At 44.8% G+C, this 27489-nt stretch overlaps 1 protein-coding gene and 1 pseudogene across 2 annotated transcripts in view; both read right to left on the minus strand.

Moving 5' to 3' along the window:
• The window catches only part of LOC126187589 (protein cab-1), a 1183411-nt gene that overhangs the window by 22448 nt on the left and 1133474 nt on the right, over positions 1 to 27489 (minus strand). For both annotated transcript variants that reach the window (XM_049928771.1, XM_049928770.1), the window contains exon 7: positions 13795 to 13900. In XM_049928771.1, the coding sequence (XP_049784728.1) occupies positions 13795 to 13900 (106 nt within the window). The remainder of the gene's footprint in view (positions 1 to 13794; positions 13901 to 27489) is intronic.
• On the minus strand, positions 7730 to 7848 carry LOC126189724 (5S ribosomal RNA; annotated as a pseudogene).

The raw sequence follows: 27489 nt of genomic DNA on the forward strand, positions 1-27489 counted from the left end.
TCGGCATTAGAGACCACCACAAGCAGTTTCAGGCCTTTTTTACTGTCATCAGGCATGAGATTGTATTTCGTGCAGCGTTTGTAGATATTACGAGTTCTACATATTTCAGTGCTGTGCAACATGTTAAAGTTGAAACGTACTGGCAGATTAAAACTGTGTGCCGGACCGAGACTCGAACTCGGGACCTTTGCCTTTCGTGGGCAAGTGCTCTACCATCTGAACTACCTAAGCACGACTCACGCCCCGTCGTTACAACTTTACTTCTGCCAGTACCTCGTCTCCTAACTTCTAAACTTTGCAGAAGCTCTCCTGCGAACCTTGCAGAACTAGTACTGTGGTACTGGCAGAAGTAAAGCTTTGAGGACGGGGCGTGAGTCGTGCTTGGGTAGTTCAGATGGTGGAGCACTTGCCCGCGAAAGGCAAAGGTTCAGAGTTCGAGTCTCGGTCCGGCACACAGTTTTAATCTGCCAGGAAGTTTCATATCAGCGTGCACTCCGCTGCAGAGTGAAAATCTCATTCCATGTTAAAGCTATTTGCAGGATACTGTTAATTCTTCAGTTACAGAGTTTTATTGTGAGCAAAATCTTGTAGATTTTTAAAACTAGTCCCATAACATGTTAACAGTTGAGCCACACTTCGTTGAGTGTGAACAATCTTCTGCTTGAAATCTAAGTCTTTTTACAACGGAACACGTTGTAACGCCGGAAATGCATATCCTCCTATTTCCATCTATTGCACTGCAAATTTTTTTCCTTATTTTGTTACCTGAAGATATAACATTTCTGTGTCTTTGTATACTGTAATTGTTTTACTATTTGTATATATATGCATTTAAGTCGATTTATAATTGGTTTGTTTTGTGAATATTATTTGTATTTATACGCTGGGTCTGGCCTAGGGAAAACTATGCTATCGAACGAATACATCGGTAGGTCGTGTGGAGAACCAAAGTGTTTAGGATCTTTGGTGGTGTTAACTCTGATGCGCGGAGCGCGGGCAGAGGGGAGTCTGGCTGGGGTGGTGCAGTGGAGCAGGTGTGGTGTGACGCTCCCGCGAGTTGCCGCGCTTTCGGGGTTGGGCAGCATGTAATTGCGCTCGACTTGCTATGATAGTTTCTGACACGGTGTCGCGGACGGGAAGCATTAGCTGGCGCACATCAAGAGCCCGTTTCGCCTGGTGACAGTGTCGAGAAGAAGGCGCGCCATCATCCAGCTTCTGCAACAGCGACGGCCGACAATGAGTGACTGTCGCCACCTCCTCGATCGACGGCTTCAAACCTTCAATCAACCAACAAGGAAGACTGGAAGCACGTAAAGTTTTAGAACTGTATGGCAGACCTCAGCTTTTCAAACTTTTAAAATTGTTGCATCACAAAATTACAGCAACTTTGCATGAACCTTTGTTGCTCATTTTCCCATTTGCATTGCCAAGCAGGGTCCCTTCCTTTTCCGAAATAAACCCGAGTGTCGTTGAAACTCAAACGCCAGCATTAAAGTAATATAATTCGATTTCACTGCTTTAATTTCAAAGTTCAGTTGAAGTACTCATAGCTGGCTACAATATTTAGATTACACAAGCACAAATTCAGAGTGCGAGTTTTGTTAGCATATTTTAGCTTACCTGTGACTGCAGCTCAGCTTGGTACGTACTAAATTTTACTATTGTTAATTGTTCAGAATCATTTAATTCAAGTTCAAAGTTAAATCTCTTATTTCTAAATTGCGTAGATTCAGGTAGCTTTTGAAATGATTGTTGAGGTAGCCCAAGACTAACCGTATTTTACTGAATTTCGATATGCTTCAGAAACAAAGCTCACTATTAATTTCAGTCACTAAATTAACTTTCAATTATCCGGTTTTATTAATTCTTAATTATTAATTAAGTCAGAGTGTAGCGAAATTTATTGCTTCTGACAAACTTTCAGTTTTCACACTACACGTGTCAACCTTCAGTTGCCACGCTTCTAGTGCTAATTATATGTGTAATAACCTTTCTTTTTCAGTTACTATAGTAATTGTCCTTAGGACTGGCGGCCGTAATTTCCCCCAAATCTCATATATCTAATTACCGCTAGTTAATTGTTAACGTAACGGCCGCACATTTACTTTCTTTATTAACTTTACCCCTTTTCAAAATTAATTTCCACCAGTTTCATTTGCATTTTTCCTTTCATTTAGATGTAACCCTTTCCTCCCTCTTTACCGACAGAATTTCGGTGACGATTGCTTTTCCCAAATTTCCATTAGGTACACGCGGTTTAATTTTTCACTGTCATTAAGGTCGATAAGTGAGGGAGAGGTTACAACGTGATATTTGCATATGAAACTTTTGTCTTAACAATTTTCTCTGTCTCAAAACCGGAAATTTGTGTAACTTGTCGATAGCTTCTACCATAAAATGATTTGAACTTGTAACTGGATTTTGATAATGCTGTTTCTTTTGATTTGACTTACTGATTATTGGTATGTTAAAAGAGTAATAATGTAAAAGAGAGACTTTTAAATGCAGTGTGCAGTTCTAAAGCATCGACTGCACAACGACAATGGCAGCGCCGCCAAAAGGCATCAAGAAGGCGCTGACGCACGCGCCAATTGAAACACCGGGCAGCGTCACACTTCCAGGAAGACAGAGTACAGCGCCCCCTCTGAGCGCTGACGTAACCAGCCGCTGGTCGGGTCCAGTTCGGTCACAGACTTTGAAAACATCAGTACTGAATAATAGGAAGACGATACTTGGCCTGCGTTCTGCGAGTAGAAATAGTGGGTAAAGTAACTGCTTGTATGAGGCACGGGAAGCACATCAAGCCATTCTTAATGAGAAGTTACGTTTCTTTCTGTTTTAGAAATAAAGAGTTCTATTAATCTGCAAGTGTATGTACAGATCATTTTGAATTCCTGCCACCGCCCATCGTGACCTCTCTCCTTCCTTGTTTGTGTCGGTGCTGACTTACACAGTACCTGGAAATACGGAAGCGTCCGATCCCGCCCGTCTGCTTTGACCCATGACGTCACAAATATGGCGGAAACGACCATAAACCACGAGTCCAATATGGCGCATATAAAGTCGTTACGTACACATTATGAGGACGAAAATACATCGAAAAACAAACACACACTCGTTTCACTAAAAGCCTAATGACACTAACGGGACAAGCGCGGGAAATAGGGGGTTTTCGGGTGGGGAAAAACTAAATACAAACAAATTTAGACACCCACCCCCATACAAAACCACGCAAAACGACGAAAAAAAACCGACGTCACAAAACTCGCCAAATATCACTAAACACAGTATCTGGAATCGGACACTTCCCTTGACCTATATAGCTCAACAACAGCTCCCGATCCCATAAATTGGGATCGAACACTTCCCTTGACTATATAGCTCAACAGCAACTCCGATCTCATAAATTGGGATCGAACACTTCCCTTGACTTATATAGTTCAACAGCAGCTCCTGATCCCATAAATTAGGACCTAACACTTCCCTTGACCTATATAGCTCAAAAACATCTCCCGATACCAACATTCACAACCACACATTGGGATCGAACACTTCCCTTGACCTGTTATCCTTACGACATCTCCACATACAGCCGTCCCTGGTCCGAGACACCGCAACTTTAAGTAAGCCTCATTTCTTGACGACACACTGAACACTTCACGACTTCATCCAAAAATCCGAATAGTTGAAGAAATTTTATTAGAGACAACGCACTGTCCCCCATCATAGCCACCAACCGAAAACTGTTTACCCTGTCATACCTACCAAAGACATAAAAAAAGCAATTTACCAAAATTCACACACGACGCCACACTCGCAAACTAAACCCAAACATCACCTAACACACCACCAGAGATCACCACCGATCGCATCAAAACGACACCTACAAACACGCCACTCTCGCAAACTAAATTCCGCGGCGTCGTGACGTCACACGCCACAACAGCCTTACGTCACGGGTCAAAGCCGACGGGTGGGATCGGAAGCTTCGGTCGACCATTCGTAGAATATCAGCCAGTACAGGGTGACTCACCTAACACTTGCACCGCAGATATTGCGAAAATGGAAAGTGGCGTTGATATGTGGTTTTCACAGAATGGATCTGTAGCCAGTGGCTTGTATTGTTAGCCAATAAACAGACTCTGATAATACTTAGTATATTTTTTGTGCAAACATCACTTTTGAAGAAGAAAAATGTGTATTGCCATTACCAAACTAAAAATTGGGTATATTAGACTGTAAGTAGTGTTTCTGCAGGATTCTACTGAGAGTCGTTGACGAGTTATTTTTAAGAGCTTCCACACCGACATCTGTTTGCGCCATTCAGCATTTGTATTTGCTAGGTACGATGTTATCTTTGCTCACAGTATGCTTCTATATTCCTTGAATCCAGTGCGACTTGTTAGTCGGTTAGTGTGTGTCACTGCAAGCAGAAGGTCCTGAGATTTACCAACGCAGAAGAAGCACGACATGCTCATAGTGTAAGGAGAGTGTAGGAAGAATGCAGTTCTTTCTTGTACGGTGTATGCGGCAAGATATTCCAACAGATGTCAACCATTTCGGCAGTTATTTATCAACTTGTTCAACAAGTTATGCGAAAGTGGTGGTGTAAGACCTAGAGGACGTAGCAGAAGGAAACAACTGACGACAGAAGAGTTGGAAATTAATGTTCTTGCTGCTGTTGCAGTTGACCCTCAAGTCAGCATCAGCGCAAACGCACGAGGAAGCGACATGAGTCAGGCAAATGTCCTGAGCATTCTCCATCGACATAGGTTCCATCCCTATCACATTTATCTCCATCAAAAGCTGCATGGAAACGATTATGAGAATCGTGTTAACTTCTGTACTTGTACATTAAGACAGAGTACTCCAGATGTGTAATGTATCTCTTGTTTAGTAATGAAATCACATTTACCTATAATGGCCAGGTGACCCGCCGAAACATGCACTGTTGGTCACTTGACAATCCCCGTTGGCTTCATCCGGTGAAACACCAGCGTCCATGGAGTGTAAGGGTGTGGTGTGGGATAGTGAACCATCAACTTATCGACCCGTTTTCAATAAACGAAGCATTGACCACGCACATCTTCCACAGATGCTAGAAGACGTTTCTCTACAGACTAGGAGAGGCCTGTGGTACAGCATGTCTTCACGTACTGTTTTCATATCCTTGAATTGGACGCACAAGATCTGTACCTTGACCGGCCCCTTCCCCGGATTTGACACGTGTAGATTTTTCCTATGGGGATAGGTGAAAGACGCTGTATACAAGGACATACCAACTACACCAGATGATATGCAACAACGTATTACTGCAGCCTGCTCGGACATCTCCACCGAAATACTAACACGTGTGCAACAGACGTTCCATATCAGACTGAAAGCATGTATCGCCACTGCCGGTGGTCATCCTGAACACAACTTGTGATGGTCAATTGTCTCGTTATTGATGAAAATCCACATAACTAGTGCTTGCACTTTTGTTGTTCTTTAGTGTGTACTACCAGAGGTATTGTACAAGTGTCGGTGTGGGGACTTTTGAAAATACGGTATGTAGTAAATGACTCGCACTAGAATCCTTCAACAAACACCACTGACATTCTAATTTAACCCACTTTTAGTTTGTTAATGTTAATATGCATTGCTTCATTTAAAAAATTTATGTTTAAACAACAATTACATTTTCTAAATATGTTGCAATCTGTTTAGTAGCTAACAATAGAAGCCCCGGACTATCAATCCATTCTATGAAAACCGCACATCAATAGCACTTTCCATTTTCGCACAATTTGCGGTGCATGTTTTAGGCTATCCAACTTGTATTGTTACTTCCTACGTATATTATGCGAAAATATTAAGAATGTAACATTAGTGATTTTCGAGCTCATAATGATTCTTACCAACAACAGTTCTTACCGCGCACCATAATAAATGAGGAAAATGGCAGTGGGAGAAATATTCTCTGCTGAACAGAATAAGGTGGATTGCGTAGCTTAGATGGAGATGTAGGGGAGAATGTTATTGATGGCTCTCGATCTTCCACCATAATCGAGGCCATCAACATGAGGTGGCAAATATGAGGTAGCCAAGGAGGTGGAAACGTGGGTTCTACTATGCCAAGACTGCTTGGTAGCTACAACAGGAAAACACAATTAATTAGCAGGAGTACAAAACAAGAAAGTATTTATTATTTAACTTTGATGTAGTCTATGATCAGTTGGTTGACAATTATAGAAGACGCGACTAGACTAAGCGTCTGTAGAATGACATAATTTAAAAGTCACAAATCTTGCAGTGACGAATTGATCTCTCGTAATCTTGAATGTCGAATCCGGTGAATTTGAAGACTAACTTGGAACGGAGTTACAAAGACTTGATGGCAGCAGTGACTGAGCTGCAGACGATGACTTAACATCGGCGCTGGCTGACAACTGAGCGCGGTTACGAGCTGTAGACTCGCACAACTGCACTACACTCCTGCTACACATGAAGTGGCCTCGCGGCGAGCATGAGTACTGCGACTGGCTGTGTACTCATTGGCTGACACAGCCGTTCTTCTGTTCCGATTATCGAGAGAATCGCATCCGGCGAATCGATCTCTCAGTCGGCGGTGTGGTCGTATGACTGACAACAACACAGTTATACGTTGGAAAACTTGTCACCTCTTCGTCTCTAGTCAGCCTTGTAATAGGAGTTTAATATATTTTCTTATTCCACTCTGAAATGATAGTATTCACTTTATGTACGCTACAGACCTTTTCTGAAATTACAAAAATTGCTGCCGACAAGTAAAGTTCTTCCACATGTGAAAAACTGTTCCAAGATCATGTACCTACAAACAAATATTGCGTTCAAATTTAAAAGTGTTGCAACGAGAAAATTTAGCGATACTGTATGTTGTGTCCTCTACGAAGATACGCTCGTGGATTTTAACAATAAGCCGCAGCATGACGCACAACCTCCCTCTTGCAGTGTCTGTCAATGGAACTGGTTTAGCATCTGTGTGATATTTTCGTGCTTACTAAACGAACATTTGACGAAACGCGCTGCGCTTCTTTGGATTTTCCCCGTTTCCTCTACCAATCCTACCTGGTAATTGTCCCAGAATCCGAGCAGCACTCAAGCAACAGTCTAACATCGTTTCGTAAGCCTCTTTCGTAGCTGCAGGTTTCATTCAACGAATCTGCGTCTGACATCTGCCTTGGCTGCGGTTAGTTTTATGTGGTCTTTCTATTTTAAACTGCTGTTTATGCACATTCCTAGATACGAGGCTACTATTTTTTGTCTCAAAAATGGTAACGAATTAAGAAATTCTGAAATATGCAAGTTGAAGATTAGTTCATATATCAACAATGTGTGTTGGGAGATGGATGAACAATGTAAACTAAGCTACACTCCGTCCTAACAGGCCATGAAGGCCCAACGGTATCGACCGGCCGCCGTGTCATCCTCAGCCCACATGCTACACTGGACGCGGATAAGGACGGGCATGCGGTCAGCACACCGCTCTCCCGGCCGTTGTCAGTTTTCGTGACCGGAGCCGCTACTTCTCAGTCAAGTAGCTCCTCAGTTTGCCTCACAAGGGCTGAGTGCACCCCGCTTACCAACAGCACTGGACAGATAGGATGGTCACCCATTCAAGTGCTAGCCCAGCCCGACCGTGCTAAACTTTGGTGATCTGACGGGAACCGATGTTACTACTGCGGTAAGGCCGTTGGCAATGAAATGGAGCCAACAGCACCCGGTGATCCCTGGCGGTCACCCATCCAGTTACTAACCGGGTCCGATGTTGCTTAACTTCGGTGATCGGACGAGAACCGCTGTAGTCAACATGGTATGGCAGTTGGCGGATGAACAATCCCACTGCCATAAACACACATCACCAGAAAAAAGATGAAATAAATTTTATCGTTTCAAATGTGTTTTTCTGTCAATTGCAACAGTAAACAATAGTACAGGGCAGGAACACGGATCTGTGATATATTAAGAGGAAGAGCCCGAGTACCCGTGCCCTCACCAAGTGAGGATCGTCGAACCTCCTGCGTCACTATTGTGGCAACGTTTTCACGTGTTCGACAGCGCGTTCCACGCGATGGCTGTTTCAGTTTTGGTATGAGATCATAATCGCAGGGTGATAAGTCTGGCGAATATGGTGGATGCTTCAGTACTTCCCATCCCCATAGCGTGAGCAGATTCCGCACACACACACACAATGCAGTATGGGCTCTCCCGTTGTCCTGAAGAATTAAGGCATCTTGTAGACGTCCAGGACGTTTCTCCCGAATAGCCCGTAGTAGGCGTCGTTGCAGGAAAGCGCGACAGTAGTACAGTACACTAACAATTCTCCCAGGTGGGATGCACTGGCACGAAACAACTCTGTCATAGGCTACGATGACCATTAACTTGACAGGAGAGGGCCGGCCGTGGTAGCCGTGCGGTTCTAGGCGCTGCAGTCCGGAACCGCGGGACTGCTACGGTCGCAGGTTCGAATCCTGCCTCGGGCATGGATGTGTGTGATGTCCTTAGGTTAGTTAGGTTTAAGTAGTTCTAAGTTCTAGGGGACTGATGACCTAAGATGTTAAGCCCCATAGTGCTCAGAACCATTTTTTGACAGGAGAGGTATTGCGACGAAATTTCTGCTTGCGTGGTGAAACTGGACGACGCCATTCGGCGGACTGGTGTTTCAGTTCTGGCTCACAGGCCCTGGCCAAAAATTTGTCTATGGCGACGATCATCGCTAGCATATTTTCTCCCTCCTCGTCGTAAGGCGCTGTATGCACACGACAAGTTTCCTAGCGTGTCCACTTTTCCATTTCACTTAGTGCATGAGGCACCCACTTTGCAGCAACTTTACGTATGTGGAGTTCGTCTCGTGAAATCCTATAGATTGTTGTTTTAGCTCCAGAATGGCGCTGTAATTCCTGCAGCGTCCATCTTTTATCGTTTTCCAAGCACTGGGGGATCTGGGTACGAACACACCGCCCTCGCCGGTACATGTCGGCCGTTGCAACTCTGCCACGCCTGCATGTATCTACCCACCGAGCAACGGTTCGGTATGGTGCAGCTGCATTTCCCACCTCTTCCAAAAGCTCCCACAAGCTCCTTCCCTCCACGGCGAACTGCAGTCTTTAAGTAAGAGCGCTGTTCAAGTCGCGTAACATCCATCCTTAATGGCTGCTCAACTCACAGGGTGGTCTCTCTTCACGCTTCGTTCTTCTGGAAAGAACTGCCATATACTATCACTCCATGTTACTGTGGATTCTTGGGGAGACTCCTGATGCCATGGAATGCGCGTAGTTTGTAATGTACTATTGTGTACTGTAAAACAAGTTTGAAACGACAAACTTTTTTTTCTTTCTTCTCGTGGTACATCTTTATGGTTCTGTGTATTCATCCATCAGCCGGCCGGAGTGGCCGAGCGGTTCTAGGCGCTACAGTCTGGAACCGCGCGACCGCTACGGTCGCAGGTTCGAATCCTGCCTCGGGCATGGATGTGTGTGATGTCCTCAGGTTAGTTAGGTTTAAGTAGTTCTAAGTTCTATGGGACTGATGACCTCAGAAGTTAAGTCCCATAGTGCTCAGAACCTTTTGATTTTTGTTCATCCATCTCCCTATGTGTAATGTTTGCATATGAACTAACCTCCCATTTGCATATTTCAGAATTGTTTAAATCGTTAGCATTTTCGAGACAAAAAGTAGTTGCCATGACTTTTTCAATGAGCCTCGTATTTTATGGATGTGACAGTTTCCAGTGATCATTCTGCAATTGTACAATCATACAATAACGGGCCTTTCCACTTATTAATGTTCAATACGTTACATTTATCTACGTTGAAGGCCAGCTGCCAGTTGTTCTGCACCAAGCGTTGATCTGCTGCGACTTCTCCGTAGAAAACATCATCCGCGAAAAACCTCATGGAGCTTGCGACGTTACCCAATAGCTCGTTCACATGTATTCAGAGCAGTAATACGTCTGTAACACTGCCTAAGTTACTTTTTCGCTCAAGATTTATCTCCTTTAAGATCCATATGCAGTGTTGTTCAAGCGAGTCACGAAGTTGGTCTGATATTCCACATGTTTGTAGTAGTGAACGGTTTCGAACGCTCTTAGAAAGGCCAGAAATGCGGTATCACTCGGGCGCAGGCATCTGTTGCCTTCTGTATTTGAAAGATGGGCAGAGTGAGCTGCGTTTCAAATGATCGTTCTTTTCGGAGTCCGTGTTGATTTCTACGTAGTAGATTTTCTCTCCCTTGAAAGACCATAATACACCACCATAAGTTCTATTCGAAAATTCTACAACAGCCTAACTGCTGTTCACACAGATCGCTTCATCCAGGACCGATGATGTGAGCACGAGGATAGATTGTCGCGTCTCTCCTGTCCACCCCAGTGACCAGGCTTCAGTATTATTGAGACTTATTCGCCTACTTTGGAGCGTGATCGCTATCCATTTGCACCATCATTACCTGATTTTGCTACTACACTCCTGGAAATTGAAATAAGAACACCGTGAATTCATTGTCCCAGGAAGGGGAAACTTTATTGACACATTCCTGGGGTCAGATACATCACATGATCACACTGACAGAACCACAGGCACATGGACACAGGCAACAGAGCATGCACGATGTCGGCACTAGTACAGTGTATATCCACCTTTCGCAGCAATGCAGGCTGCTATTCTCCCATGGAGACGATCGTAGAGATGCTGGATGTAGTCCTGTGGAACGGCTTGCCATGCCATTTCCACCTGGCGCCTCAGTTGGACCAGCGTTCATGCTGGACGTGCAGACCGCGTGAGACGACGCTTCATCCAGTCCCGAACATGCTCAATGGGGGACAGATCCGGAGATCTTGCTGGCCAGGGTAGTTGACTTACACCTTCTAGAGCACGTTGGGTGGCACGGGATACATGCGGACGTGCATTGTCCTGTTGGAACAGCAAGTTCCCTTGCCGGTCTAGGAATGGTAGAACGATGGGTTCGATGACGGTTTGGATGCACCGTGCACTATTCAGTGTCCCCTCGACGATCACCAGTGGTGTACGGCCAGTGTAGGAGATCGCTCCCCACACCATGATGCCGGGTGTTGGCCCTGTGTGCCTCGGTCGTATGCAGTCCTGATTGTGGCGCTCACCTGCACGGCGCCAAACACGCATACGACCATCATTGGCACCAAGGCAGAAGCGACTCTCATCGCTGAAGACGACACGTCTCCATTCGTCCCTCCATTCACGCCTGTCGCGACACCACTGGAGGCGGGCTGCACGATGTTGGGGCGTGAGCGGAAGACGGCCTAACGGTGTGCGGGACCGTAGCCCAGCTTCATGGAGACGGTTGCGAATGGTCCTCGCCGATACCCCAGGAGCAACAGTGTCCCTAATTTGCTGGGAAGTGGCGGTGCGGTCCCCTACGGCACTGCGTAGGATCCTACGGTCTTGGCGTGCATCCGTGCGTCGCTGCGGTCCGGTCCCAGGTCGACGGGCACGTGCACCTTCCGCCGACCACTGGCGACAACATCGATGTACTGTGGAGACCTCACGCCCCACGTGTTGAGCAATTCGGCGGTACGTCCACCTGGCCTCCCGCATGCCCACTATACGCCCTCGCTCAAAGTCCGTCAACTGCACATACGGTTCACGTCCACGCTGTCGCGGCATGCTACCAGTGTTAAAGACTGCGATGGAGCTCCGTATGCCACGGCAAACTGGCTGACACTGACGGCGGCGGTGCACAAATGCTGCGCAGCTAGCGCCATTCGACGGCCAACACCGCGGTTCCTGGTGTGTCCGCTGTGCCGTGCGTGTGATCATTGCTTGTACAGCCCTCTCGCAGTGTCCGGAGCAAGTATGGTGGGTCTGACACACCGGTGTCAATGTGTTCTTTTTTCCATTTCCAGGAGTGTATTTTGCAAGAAGAATGGTATAAGATTTCCTTGAAAACTTTGCAGGATGTAAATACATAAAACTGCAAGAAATCAATTTTATTATTACAAATACTATAACTTTTATGCATATTACCTTCAGCTAAAATAAACAATCTCCCCTACTAATATTCCAGATCATGTTAATGTAAGAACAGAACTAAGTCAGCAGTTCATTTGAAGGTTTTTTATTGTTTTAAATCTAAATATAAAGTTCATGGTCATACAAACAGCTGCATATCATTGCAAATACTATAACTCTGTATTCTTTTATTCCTGGGCATTCATATTAATGCCAATCTTGATTAAAGTATTTGCTCATATAGTGACTGAATTATACGTTAATTTACGAACAGAAATAAGACGCAAGATCGCTTGAAGTTTGTCCTTCTAGTAATTCAGTTATTTATTTATTTTATTTTGTGCTCTCGTGTTAACGCCAGCCTAATTAAAATATCTGTCCAGATATCGACTTTAATACACGCAAACAAAACCAAATTACATCTCTGAGCAAAGTAGACTTATGCCATATCTCTTTTTCAAGGTCTTTGTAACAAGCAACAGTTGTATAGCACATGCTGGATGCTGCCCAAGTTTCGCTATCACAGTGTAAATCATAAAGATTATGTAAAAGTCTATGCACCAACTGACCATCAAAATGGAGGCAGACAGATGGACACTAACAGAGAAAAGCCGTCCATGCTGTCCCATCCATATCGACATATAAACAATACTCATGGCGATACATTAAAGTATGTTCCATCTTCTTGTCACAGAGCCAGCACCCAATATTATGTTAGAGACAGTAATGTAACTTCCAGAAAAACCATCTGAAGATGAGCCTGAAAAGGTTCTAAAACCTGTTCATGGAATAATAAACAACCATTCAAAAAAGTGGCTAGTTGCAGTTTTATGTATTTACATTCAGTTAACAGTCACTGATTCTCAAATATCCTTAATGGATCAGCTTAATAATTTTATAGGATCTGTATCCATCCGAGACGACTAGACGCTACTCGTATTTTGAATGCCAACGGTTTTTCTATACCGTATTAGACATTGTAATGTGTTGTGTTTTTTGTGTTTCCATTTTTTTCCACCCCTGTACATTAGACTAATGCTAGAAAAGGGAACAAATTCTTTCGAACAGTCTACGCAGAATCGTATTGGTATTCTATCTGGTCACCTTACCTCTGCCGAACATTTTAAACTTGATTTTCTCTCTCATGGTCACTTATTTTAAAATCTCTTGTTTTGGTGTTCGTGCTGCTATTGGAAGCAGGAACTGAAACCAGATCTTTCTCAGTGAATCAATTTCGGAAAACGGAATACGCTTTTTTCAGCTTCTTTCTTTCATCATCCGTACCCATCTCTGTACGATCCTACCGATTGCCTGCTCTTATTATTACTAATTCTCAGATAACTTCCTTAAGTGGAATTCCAGAAAAAGCAAGTTGTCCTCTGTGAACTCTAGGTCCCTGCATTTACTGCCAGTCGCCATGGTGGACAGTGACGTCCAACAAGAGCCTACGAAATAGGCGGGCACTTGGTGAAGGGGCCAACGATGGGCCCAAGCCAACCACCTTCCCACGGACGGCGGCAAGCTGTGCGCTGTGACGGGCCTTCGCCATTTACATCTATAACACCTTTGCGCGAAATGCATGCCTCCTTGGGCTGTATAAAGCGTGAAGCGCATGCACGAAGTATAACAGAAGAGCAAAAAGACATCGTGTGGACGCAGCTGAGCACGGCTAATGAAACTGCAGTGAACGAGCCTCCCTTGGTTGTCGTCCTACTACGCGGCCCGTATTCCACATGTAATCTAGTGTAGTGTAGTTTAGTGTAGCGCAGTGTAGCGTTGGTATACTGACCGGGGCGAGTCCTGGGCACTCGTAGACAGTGTAGTCGCCCTCTTCTCCCTCCTCGTCGCTCTCCGCCTCAGACACTGAACCCGGACGCTCGTTGGCGCCTGTACGGCTGTAACATAACAAACATCACCACACGATGTCGAACTGTAACACAACAACAAAAACGGCACCAACAATGACAACACAACACCATACAGATACAACACAACAATTACAACAAGTGAACACAACATTACACGCTATACATGGCTGTAACACAACAATAGCCACTCAACACAACATTACACACAACATACACTGCAATACAACAACAGATCAACACAAGCAATACGATCAGTGAAGTGCTGTGCTGTGTTGTGTCTTGTTGCTTAGTAAGAGCATTGTCGTTGCTGTAATCTTCGGTTCGGAGACTGGTTCGATGCACCTCTCCGTACTACTATTTCCTGTGCAAGTCCCTTCTTCTCCGAATAATTACTGCAACCTACATCCTTCTGAATCTACTTACTAAATTCGTCTATTGGTCTCCCTCTACGATTCTACACTTCCCTCCAACACGAAATTGGTCATCCCTTGATATTGCATAATGTTTCCTACCAACCGATCCCTTCTATAAGTCAAGTTGTGCCACACATTCTTGACTCCCCAATTGTATTAATTACCTCCTCATCAGTTATGTGATCTATCCATCTAATCTTCAGCATTCTTATATAGCACCACATTCGAAAAGCTTCTATTCTTTTCTTGTCTAAATTGTTTAACGCTCATGTTTCACTTCCTTACATGGCTGTACTCCAGACAAATACCTTCAGAAAAGATTTTCTGACACTTAAGTCTACATTCGATGTTAACAAATTTCTCTTCTACAGAAGCGAGTCCTTGCAATTGCCAGTGCCTCTGCCAGGCACTTAAGTGTGATCTGCAGAGTATCGTCCATCATCAGTTATTCTGCTGCCCAAATAGCAGAACACAACTACTACTTTAATTGTATAATTTCCTAATCGAATTCCTCAACATTATCTGATTTAATTAGATTAGATTCCATTATCCTTGTCTTGCTTCTGTTGATGTTCATCTTATATCCTCCTTTCAAGCCATTGTCCGTACCGTTCAACTGCTCTTCCAAGTCATTTGCTGTCTCTCACAGAATTACAATGTCATCGCCAAACCTCAGATTTTTAATTTTTTCTTCCCTGGACTTTAATTCCTACGCGGAATTTTTCTTTCATTTCCTTTACTGCTTCCTCAATGTCCGAACTGGATAATATCAGGGATATGCTACAACCCTGTCTCGCTCCCTTCTCAACTACTGCTACCGTTTCATGCTCCTCGACTCTTACAACTGCCGTGTGGTTTCTGTACAAGTTGTTAATAGCCTTTTGTTCCCTGTATCTTACCCTTGCTACTTTCAGAATTTCAAAACCTGTGTTTTATTCGACACTGTCAAAAGGTACCTCTAAGTCTACAAATGCTTCACTGGAGCGCCAATGAAACTGGTATAGGCACGCGTATTCAAATACACAAACATATTAACAGGCAGAATAGGGCGCTGCGGTCGGCAACGCCTATAGAAGACAACAAGTGTCTGGCGCATTTGTTAGATCGATTACTGCTGCTACAGTGGCAGGCTATCAGGATTTAAGTGAGTCTGAACGTGGTGTTACAGTCGGCGCAAGAGCGATGGGACAGAGCACCTCCTAGGTAGCGATGAAGTGGAGATTTTCCCTTTACGACCGTTTAACGAGTGTACAGTGAATATCAGGAATCCGGTAAAACATCAAATCTCAACATCGCTGCGGCCGAAAACAGGTTCTGCAAGAACGGGACGACGACTGAAGACAATCATTAAACGTGGAAGAAATGCAACTCTCCCGCAAATTGCTGCAGTTTTCAGAGTTGGGCCTTCAACAAGTGTCAGCGTGCGAACCATTCAACGAATCATCATCGATATTGGCTTTCGAAGCCGAAGGCCCACTCGTGTACCCTTGATGACTGCACGACACAAAGCTTTATGCCTCGCTGGGGCCCGTCAACACCGACATTGGACTGTTCATGACTGGAAACATGTTGCCTGGTCGGACGAATCTCCTTTCAAATTGCATCGAGCGGATGGACGTGTACGGGTATGAAGACAACCTGATGAATCCAGGGACCCAGCATGTCGGCAGGGGCTGTTCAAGCTGGTGGAGGCTGTGTAATGGTGTGGGGTATGTGTAGCTGGAGTGGTATGGGGCCTCTGATACGTCTAGATACGATTCTGACAAGTGACACGCACGTAAGCATCCTGTCCTATGAACTGCATCCATTCATGTCCATTGTGCATTCCGACGGACTTGGGCAATTCCAGCAGGACAGTGCGACACCTCACACGTCCAGAATTGTTAAAAAGTGGCTCCAGGAACACTCTTTTCAGTTTAGACACTTCCGCTGCCCACCAAACTCCCCAGATGTGAACATTATTGAGCATATATGGGATGCCTTGCAACGTGCTGTGCAAAAGAGATCTCCACCTCCTCGTACCCTCACGGATGTACGGACAGCCCTGCAAGATTCATGGTGTCAATTCCCTCCAGCACTAATTCAGACATTAGGCGAGTCAACGCCACGTCGTGGCCCTACACGATATTAGGCAGGTGTACCAGTTTCTTTAGCTCTTCAGTGTATAAACGTAGGTTTGCCTTTCCTTAACCTATCATCTAAGACAAATCGTAGGGTCGTATTGCCTCAGATGTTCCTACATTTCTCTGGAATCCAAGCAACAGCATATGTAATTGTAACTTAGTTTAAAATAAATACCTTGCCTGGTCGGACGAGTCTCCTTTCAAATTGCATCGAGCGGGTGGACGTGCACAGGTGTGGAGAAAACCTCATGAATCCAGGGACCCAGCATGTTAGCAGGGTACTGTTCAAGCTGGTGGATGTTCTGTAATAGTGTGGGGCATGTGCAGGTGAAGTGATATGGGGCCTCTGATGTTTCTGCCGAATCCCTCGACAACTGGGCAATAAATTATAATTTTAAATGTTTCAGTTTACATTTACAGGTATAACAAATATAGGAAACCGCGCGGTAAAACTCTGATATGTACCGAGGTAGCCCCAAATTGTAGGCCAGCTAGATAAATTTATGTAAGAAGTAACGTAATACATTTATTTCTGTCGTTTAGTTTAATTATTTACATTCGTTGGATATTGTTCGTAACTATTTATGCTTTTTTTGTCTGTCTGTCTTCAAACTATCCCGCGTGGTATGGTGCCTCTGATACGTCTAGATACGATTCTGACAAGTGACACGCACGTATGCATCCTGTCCTATGAACTGCATCCATTCATGTCCATAACCGAGACTGATCTTTCCCCAGGTCGGCTGTAGAAGTCTTTCGTCTATGCTGTAATTAATTCGTGTTAGTGTTTTGCACCTGGAAGTTACTGAACTCAACGTTAGGCAATTCTCATACCTTGCCACCATCTACCTTCTTTGGTTTTGGAGGTATTAATTTTTTATTGAAGTTTGACTTTACTTCGGCTGTCTTTTACATCATGCTTACCAAGTCGAACAGCTTTGTCAGTTGGTTGTCCCAAAACTCTCATTGGAGGAGCTTACCGGTGCCCAACGCCGAGGTTATCAACGGAAAGATCTCATTAATTCTAAGGGTAGAAGTGTGCTGCAAATGCTTTGTTTCGACTTCAGTATGATAGTGCCATATCAAATTCTTCTCGCATTATCGCGTCAGCTACATTATTATCATCCATGTCCTCGAGCGTCTTTTACTTGGTTAGCTGTTCTATACTTTCCTTCCAACTGAGAATCGTCTTTTCTTAGTTCTGGCTTACATGTGAGCTCTTTATGTTTTGACAACTAATTTTCTTTTCTCCAAATATTTCACTGATTTTCCTACACGCGATGTTTATCTTTCCCAAAGTGATGGATGATACTACAGCTTTGCATTTCTGCTCGAGTCATTCCTGCTCTGCCAGTCCACACTTGCTGTTAGTCTTAATTTCTGTATTGTGGATTCATTCGCTGTATTTTTATATTTTCCCCTTTTATGATATAAAGATTAATATTTCACTTGTTTTTGAAGCATTTGTACAGCATCTTGACGTTTTTCCTAAGAAATTTCTCTGCTGCCTTCACTATTACTTCATTTCTCAAAACTCGCCATTTTTTCGTACTGTATTCCTTTCTCTTCTTTCAGCCGGACGTTTTGTAAAAATCGTTCTGGAACTCTCACTTTCGGGAAGGATGATGCCAAGTTCAGATGACGGAAATCTGATGCTCGTTTTCAAATCACACGTTAGAGGTCTAACAGTTAACTTATAATCGATCATATGAGCATGCATTAACGCATGTTGACGCCGCGTTTATGGAAACAGTCCACAGGGGCAGACGAACGCGCGCTGGCGAACGGTTAACAGAAACGATCGAGCCTGTGTGCCATTCAGTTCAGCGCTGGTTTCCTTCATGACCAGACGTTTTTTGTGTGTGTTTCAGTTACCATTCTTTGTCGAAGGTTGCGAAAAATGGGTGAAACCGAAGGCGAGAATTCTGACATCGACCTGCCATTTGATGTAGTATGTAAAAGAACAACATTTTGGAAATAAAATTCTGAGGCGGCGAGCTTGGTAAGAAATGGGTTTGACCTTCTGTGAGGATAATGACTAAGAAGAAAAGAAAGTATAGATACGAGAACAATTTTATTGTTAACAAGTACACTTTCGCTTCTTTCAACAGTTTGGATGTTCAAGTCTACCTTCATTAACAAAATAGTTGATTAATTTAGCCCGAACGGGTTATTCACTGATGAAGTGGGTCGTCCGTTGTGGATAGTATTTATACTTGTGAGTTTCCTTTTTAAGATGTTGAAATACAACTCTCACTCGAGCACATTTATGAAATGAATATGGTTATGGAGTACTGTAATCGTTTGAATCTACACAGACGTACAATAGGCGATGCAGTATTCTTCACTTATTAAACGCTATACGAGAAGTACAGTACACTCGACATACAATCATGCTAAAGTTTATCGATAGTTAAATATCTTGTTTCCGTAAGTCAGCTGCGTTCCGCCGTAGGGTCCTATTGAATTTTTCATCAGTCCAAATGCATCACCACCAACGGTTACGTAAGGAAGTTCCATATCGTCGTTCTTTTTCAAAGGCCTTTGTTTTAGAACATCCAAAGATTTTCCAGTGAGTTTCTGAGACAGAAGGAGTCTCTGAAAATTCCTGAGTCGCTGTCGCTGTCCAAAAGCGCGAATGTCTACTAACAGTCACATAGCGTAAAGAACACTACAGAAACAAATGTTTATAAGTGAACCATCAAGAACTTGAATCTTCTGAATTTCGTATTCTGACACGTTTACCTTCGAGAACTCCGATGATTGAGGGAACATTGAAGTACTGCTTCCCGCGAAATCCTTGAGGTATTCAGTTCACTTTTCTTCATTGGTTAGCAACACAGTGTTTTAAACCAGATAACTTTGCGTGTTTGACTAACCATCCAATTTTTCAATTTTATATGAGTAGTGCAGCTCAACTACTGAACATCCGCTTGTATGATATCTGGAACCGACTCAGACTGCGAGATAGTAACTGCAGGAACTAACGTAACGTGCTCTGCAACTCGTCATCCGTACCCTTTAGGAATTCAATCGCGCATTAATGCGCATTAAAGCGCGTTACAACTGAACGTATGAGGAGAAGGCGTGGGACATATCTCACCCGATTGTAAGTACACTACTGGCCATTAAAATTGCTACACCACGAATATGACGTGCTATAGACGCGAAATTTAACCGACAGGAAGAAGATGCTGTGATATGCAAATCATTAGCTTTTCAGAGCATTCACACAAAGTCGGCGCCGGTGGCGACACTCACAACGTCTTGACATGAGGAAAATTTCAAACCGATTTCTCATACACAAACAGCAGTTTACCGGCGTTGCCTGGTGAAACGTTGTTGTGATGCCTCGTGTAAGGAGGAGAAATCCGTACCATCACGTTTCCGACTTTGATAAAGGTCGGATTGTAGCCAATCGCGATTGCGGTTTATCGTATCGCGATATTTCTGCTCGCGTTGGTCGAGATCCATTGACTGTTAGCAGAATATGGAAACGGTAGGTTCAGGAGGGTAATACGAAACGCCGTGCTGGATCCCAACGTCCTCGTATCACTAGCAGTCGAGATGACAGGTATCTTATCCGCATGGCTGTAACAGATCGTGCAGCCACGTCTCGATCCCTGAGTCAACAGATGGGGACGTTTGCAAGACAACAACCATCTTCACGAACAGTTCGACGACGTGTGCAGCAGCCTGGACTATCAGCTCGGAGACCATGGCTGCGGTTACCCTTGACGCTGCATCACAGGCAGGAGCGCCTGCGATGGTGTACTCAACGACGAACCTGGGTGCACGAATGGCAAAACGTCATTTTTTCGGGTGAATCCATGTTCTGTTTACAGCATCATGATGGTCGCATCCGTGTTTTGCGACATCGCGGTGCACGCATATCGGAAGCGTGTATTCGTCATCGCCATACTGGCGTGTCACCTGGCGTGATGGTATGGGGTGCCATTGGTTGCAAGTCTCGGTCACCTCTGGTTCGCATTGACGGCACTTTGAACAGTGGACGTTACATTTCAGATGAGTTACGACCCGGGGCTCTACCCTTCATTCGATCCCTGCAAAACCCTACATTTCAGGAGGATAATGCACGACCGCATGTTGCATGTCCTGTACGGGCCATTCTGGATACAGAAAATGTTCGACTGCTGCCATGGCCAGATCTCTCACCAATTGAAAACGTCAGGTCAATGGTGGCCGAGCAACTGGCTCGTCACAATACGCCAGTCACTAATCTTGATGAACTGTGGTATCGTGTTGAAGCTGCATGGGCAGCTGTACCTGTACACGCCATCCAAGCTCTGTTTGACTCAATGCCCAGGCGTGTCAAGGCCGCTATTACGGCCAGAGGTGGTTGTTCTGGGTACTGATTTCTCAGGATCTACGCACCCAAATTGCGTGAAAATGTAATCACATGTCAGTTCTAGTATAATATATTTGTCCAATGAATATCCATTTGTCATTTGCATCTCTTCTTGGTGTAGCAATTTTAATGGCCATTGTTGCAGAAGCAAGTATATGACCCTTTGAAGTTCCCCACATTTTTCGTCTGAGTGGCCCGAGGAAAAGAGAAAACGCTCTCTAAAGTTTTTGTGATCACGTTGTGCCGATGTCTGAATAGGAATTCTCTAGTTAGTGGTGTGGCCCAGTCTGTAAGCGTCCAGAACGACAATTCTGCCGCTCAAGTTCGATTCTCGTTGCCATCCAGTTTCTTTTATTTATTTTATTTTATTCCTCGCAATGTTAAAATATCAACGACAAAATTTTAACACAGTTTGTGAGGTAACGGGCGAGTTGTGGCGTCCTGGAAATATTCTATGTTCGGAGTTGGGGCGGCCGCACACGACGCTCGTGAAAGCCGCAGCTCGTTAGCAACCGCGTGAAGCCGCACAATAGCTGGACCTCGTGGTTGCTAGCTGACCACGTGGCTAGAAATTCGTTGGTACGCTGTGTCGATGAAAAGAGACTTGCATGTCGAGAGTGCTAAAGATGGCGGAATTTGTGAAACCTTAATGGCAGACATTTCACAGTTCGTATAGAAATTAATAGTAGCCAGATGAATCATGGTACCTCAAAAAGAAACATGTGCATTACCATTATTTGCACAACGATTCTTATGGTGTAATCAGATTTTCAATATCTGTATTAGTTTAAAGTTTAGTATCTAACGATATATTATACAAGTAACACCTAGCAACGAATTTCCAAAATCTAAATGATTCATACGATTTTACCGATAGACATGTCTTTAGAAAGCTATTAGTATAAACCTAAACTGGTAAAAATTACAGGCAAGTAAGTTGAATAGTACATGAGTTGTTGGAGGTCAAAGTGGCCGATTGCTATCGATCGCGTCAGGCCATAAGTACTCCATAGTGACACGAAAAAACGGTGGAAGCATGCTTATAAATATATTTATTCGTGTATGTCTTTGTTTAAATCCGATATATACTATTCATGAAGAAATTGGTCAATTATTTACTGTGTTTTAGAAAGCATAAAGACATGAGGCTACTGGCTTACTTCTGTTCTATTCCTTTGATATACACTCCTGGAAATGGAAAAAAGAACACATTGACACCGGTGTGTCAGACCCACCATACTTGCTCGGAACACTGCGAGAGGGCTGTACAAGCAATGATCACACGCACGGCACAGCGGACACACCAGGAACCGCGGTGTTGGCCGTCGAATGGCGCTAGCTGCGGAGCATTTGTGCACCGCCGCCGCCAGTGTCAGCCAGTTTGCCGTGGCATACGGAGCTCCATCGCAGTCTTTAACACTGGTAGCATGCCGCGACAGCGTGGACGTGAACCGTATGTGCAGTTGACGGACTTTGAGCGAGGGCGTATAGTGGGCATGCGGGAGGCCGGGTGGACGTACCGCCGAATTGCTCAACACGTGGGGCGTGAGGTCTCCACAGTACATCGATGTTGTCGCCAGTGGTCGGCGGAAGGTGCACGTGCCCGTCGACCTGGAACCGGACAGCAGCGACGCACGGATGCACCCCAAGACCGTAGGATCCTACGCAGTGCCGTAGGGGACCGCACCACCACTTCCCAGCAAATTAGGGACACTGTTGCTCCTGGGGTATCGGCGAGGACCATTCGCAACCGTCTCCATGAAGCTGGGCTACGGTCCCGCACACCGTTAGGCCGTCTTCCGCTCACGCCCCAACATCGTGCAGCCCGCCTCCAGTGGTGTCGCGACAGGCGTGAATGGAGGGACGAATGGAGACGTGTCGTCTTCAGCGATGAGAGTCGCTTCTGCCTTGGTGCCAATGATGGTCGTACGCGTGTTTGGCGCCGTGCAGGTGAGCGCCACAATCAGGACTTCATACGACCGAGGCACACAGGGCCAACACCCGGCATCATGGTGTGGGGAGCGATCTCCTACACTACGCTGGTCCAACTGAGGCGCCAGGTGGAAATGGCATGGCAAGCCGTTCCACAGGACTACATCCAGCATCTCTACGATCGTCTCCATGGGAGAATAGCAGCCTGCATTGCTGCGAAAGGTGGATATACACTGTACTAGTGCCGACATTGTGCATGCTCTGTTGCCTGTGTCTATGTGCCTGTGGTTCTGTCAGTGTGATCATGTGATGTATCTGACCCCAGGAATGTGTCAATAAAGTTTCCCCTTCCTGGGACAATGAATTCACGGTGTTCTTATTTCAATTTCCAGGAGTGTATGTTTATTTAATTTGTTTGTCTATTTAATAATGTGTCTTAGAGCGTGTTTATGGTTCAGCCGTAGGAATATTTATTTAATTTCAAGTTATTTAAATGTAAATCCAGTATTTCGAATGTGTTTCATTTTGTTTGTGAGCGTGCGTTGGTTTGGAGACAGGGCGGGAGCGACCTAGCCAATCACAGCGATCGTTCCAAAAGGAAGCATCGTTTCAATGGAGGACACGGGAGAGTCCTGGAGGACGGCGCGACGATCGAGTCGCAGGGGACACGGGAGAGTGCTGGAGAATACGGCGCGTCGGACGCATGGTCGCCGGAGATAGAAATATTTCGTAGCGCCGACTTGTGCACTTATGAGATTTCCGTGGCTTCTGTAGTGAAGAAGTAGTATGCGTTAGGAGTGAATATCTCGTGAGCTATGTTGTTGTTCACAACTAATTACGCGAAGTAGGAATCTGTTGTTTCCCTGTAATTCAACTTATATTTTATTTAATTGCTGGACCATCGACACCAATCAGCGTTTTGTAGTAATAAACGGCATTCTTATAGGCACGTCTACTATCGTACTCATCATTTAAAGTCGTTAAGAATAGTACCTGCAAATTTTATTTAATTGCGATCTTTCATCTATAAATGTCTATTCATTCAAAATTCGCAACTGCCGAGTGATAGGAACCTTCGACCATTCGATTCATGTGTATATTCGTATTGTATACTGTAGACTCAGCAGTATTTGGCCTGTAATGCAGCAACTATGTATCCCAACCCCTAGACAACGAAACCAGCCAAATCTTTTAATATTTCAACTCTGAGTCTGAGGGTACGTAGTTGAGGGCAACCCCATCATTTCATTTTTATTTGAAAGCCCGCAAGTTCAACAGTTCAATTTATATATGTGGAATTAATCTATACAATTTACAATTAGTTAAGATTACTTTAATTTAAGTAATGTATATACTTAAAGAGTTAATTATTCAAATTAAAGCAATCGTAACTAATTGTAAGTTGTATATATTAATTTTACGTATATAGATTGAACTGTTAAACTATAATTAAATTTAATAGTTGATAGTTTATTACTGAAAGGAATAAAATACAATGAATAAAAAAATGGGTAACAGCACGAATCGAACTCGAGCAGGCGAATTACGGCCCGTTCGCTTACCGATTGCTCCACGCCACTAACTGCGCAAGTGTTATTCAAACATGACGTACTCAAAAAACTTCCGACAGCATTTTCTGTTTTCCTACGGCTCATTCAGGAACTTCAAGGGTCGTACACTTGCTTCCACTGACACAGTTTGGGACAGATCGGCGAGATCCGTCCCGCGCCCTCCCCTTGTTAGCCTAAAGCGCCGGGGTACACAGACCGGAGCGCCAGACCGTCGGTCCGCTACCTGCTACCCGTGCAGACGCGCGCTGCCTCGCCACCTCGGCCAGCTGTGTGCATTACATTATGCAGCCGGCAGAGTACGGACCCGTGCCACGCGTCACTCCACGTCAGGGAGCGAAACGATTTGATCCCCCTGGTCTGCAGTTCCATCAGCCAGAAACTATGCACAAGCGCCGTCGCTCGCTACTCCAATATACTGCACATTTTTGTCGAAATTACCTGCATCCGCAATGTGAACCTTCGAGTTTCTCGAAAGATGTAAATGCAGTTCCAACAAGCTCTTTCACGCATGTCTTACTACGAGCTACTTGATGTAGAATGGAGATTTCTACGAGCAGCGGGAAGGCATCGCCGTGGGTACTCCACTCAGTCCAGTGATTGCCAATTTCTTAATGGAGTATTTGGGAAGACAGGCACTGGACTCGGCACCTTGTAAGCTATGGTGTGGACGACACCTCCGTCGTGTGGAGCCATGGTGACCAACTGCTCGGTGACTTCTTAAGGCATCTAAACAGTCTCCATGCAGAATAAAATTAACTATGGAGATAGAAAAGGATCATCAGTTGTCATTTCTAGACGTGCTGGATACAAGGAATGCCGAGAATCAGGACACAGCGTGAACTGAAAACTGACACACAAGGTACTTGCGCTAACTGTCAAATCATCTGCCGAGACAGAAAAGAGCGATACTTTTGTAGTACACACGATTTCAGAAAAATTGGATGATTTATTCAAGAGACAGAGCTTCACAAACTGAGCTAGTCAAAGTCACGTAGGTCCACTTCTGGCCTTTATCCAAGCAGTTATTCGGCTTGGCATTGATTGATAAAGTTGGTGGATGTCCTCTTGAGGGGCAAAATTCTGTCCAGTTGGCGCGCTAGATCGTCAAAATCCCGAGCTGGTTGGAGGGAACTGCCCATAATTCCCCAAACGTTCTTATCTGGGGAAAGATCCGGCGACCTTGCTGGCAAGGGTAGCGTTTGGGAAGCACGAGGACAAGCAGGAGAATGGCTTGCCATGTAGGCCAACAAAACGGGCGTACAATATCATCGACGTACCACTGCGTTGTAAGGGTGCGCGGATGACAACCAAAGCGGTACTGTTATGAAAAGAAATGGCACCCCAGACCATGACTCCTGGTTGGCGGTCGCTTGGCTGGCGACTATCAGGCTGGCATCCACCGCTGTCTGAGACGTCTTGTCATACGGGCTCAGTTCGAAGCGGTACTCATCACTGGAGACAGTCCCATTCCAGTCAATGAGATTCCAGGCCCGAACACGTGTCTGGAGGCGCCCTGGACTGTGGTGGGACACCAACCCGACTGTCGCCCGCCATACGGCCCGACAACAAGGAATGATGATCTGCCTTGCCATTTCTTTTCATAGCAGGTTCCCTCTGGTTGTCATCCGTTGCACCCTTACAGCACAGCGGTACGTCTACCATACTCTACGCCCCGTTATGTTGCCCTTCATGGTAAGTCGTGCTGGGCGCACATTTCAGCAAGATAATGCCCGCCCGCACACTGCGAGAGTTTCTACTACTTGTCCTTGTGCTTGCCAAACCCTACCTTGGACAGCAAGGTTGTCGGATCTCTACCCAATAGAGAAAATTTTGATCATTATGGTCAGAGCCCTCCAACCATCTCGGGATTGTGACGATCTAACGAGACAGTTGGACAGAATTTTGCACGATATCCCTCAGGGAGACATCGAACAACTCTATCTACAAACGGCAAACCAAATAACTGCTCGCATAGTGGCCAGAGGTGGACCAACGGGTTATTGTCTTCCTCAATTTAAGAAACTATTTCTCTTGAATAAATCATTCAGTTTTTCTGAAAGTGTAATCATTTTTTTTGTCTATAGATGTACATCACATCTACTGATGTCCGTCCAATCCGGACAATTCCAATGTGGTACGTCGTTTTCTTTTTGTCTTAGAGTGCATAATCTCCGGCCGCTATCTTGATCCAGCCCGCTACCAGCGATGGGGGGTAAGCTTTTTACAAAGCCAGCCATTCATGTTCGCGCAACGTTAGTATAATCGTTAAAAAAAACATCATTGGAAGAACCCGAGACAGAATCCAACAGGTTATAAGTCAACAAGTGCTCATGGAAGCCTCAACACTTTTTTTAAGTGTCACGTTCATTTCAGTCAATATTCACATAAAATTTTTAATGGATATATCGGTTTCGACCGAATAGTCCTTACCAACAATCTATAAACACTTCTCAGCCAGTGACTGCGTCAAATAGTAAGAGTCAACATTTCCACGACGCTCCTACTAGAGCTCTCTAGCGGGATACCTCTACAGCAGGGTGATGTATAGTTGTGGAACCACCGTTCTAAAATGAAAACAGGTGGATAAACAGAAATTTGAAGTCAAACAGTATGAGAGAGGAGAAATACAAAAGGCATCACGTGGGAAATAAATCAGAGAGGGCATTTCACAAGAAAAACAATGATGCCTTTCTTTTGGGCATAGTTTTATTCATCCTAGATTGTGACTGATGTTTCTTTCTTGCAAATGAAGTGAAATCTGATGCCGCTAAGAAGCTGAGAGCACTGAGATCGTCCTGATATCAAGAGAAAGGAGTGCTCACGTTATAGCAGAAGACTAAAATCAGTACCAAGCATACAGACCACCCGTTACCCCCAGTGCGATGGTGAAACTTTTTGCCGTATTCCGCGAAACTCGTACTGTCGGGAGACAAACAGAAAACTGTACGACTGAAAACGACTACGAACGAAGCAACATGAAACTCCTTTATGACAGCCTTCAATAAGTGTCCAGAAGCAGTACTCCCTCTACCTCGCACGGAACTGGGATCAACCGTACATTAACAAAGAGAAGTTTGACAACAAATAAACGATATCATTACAAATTCAAATGTTTACAACGTCTCATCGAGGAAGATCCAGGTCGACGGATTCAGTTCGCAGGTGGGTGACACGTTAGCTGAACGAAAGCTGTTGTTTCCCTATTACG

Source organism: Schistocerca cancellata, chromosome 5 (genome assembly GCF_023864275.1).
Source record: "Schistocerca cancellata isolate TAMUIC-IGC-003103 chromosome 5, iqSchCanc2.1, whole genome shotgun sequence".
In the NCBI taxonomy this organism is placed as follows: Eukaryota; Metazoa; Arthropoda; class Insecta; order Orthoptera; family Acrididae; genus Schistocerca; species Schistocerca cancellata.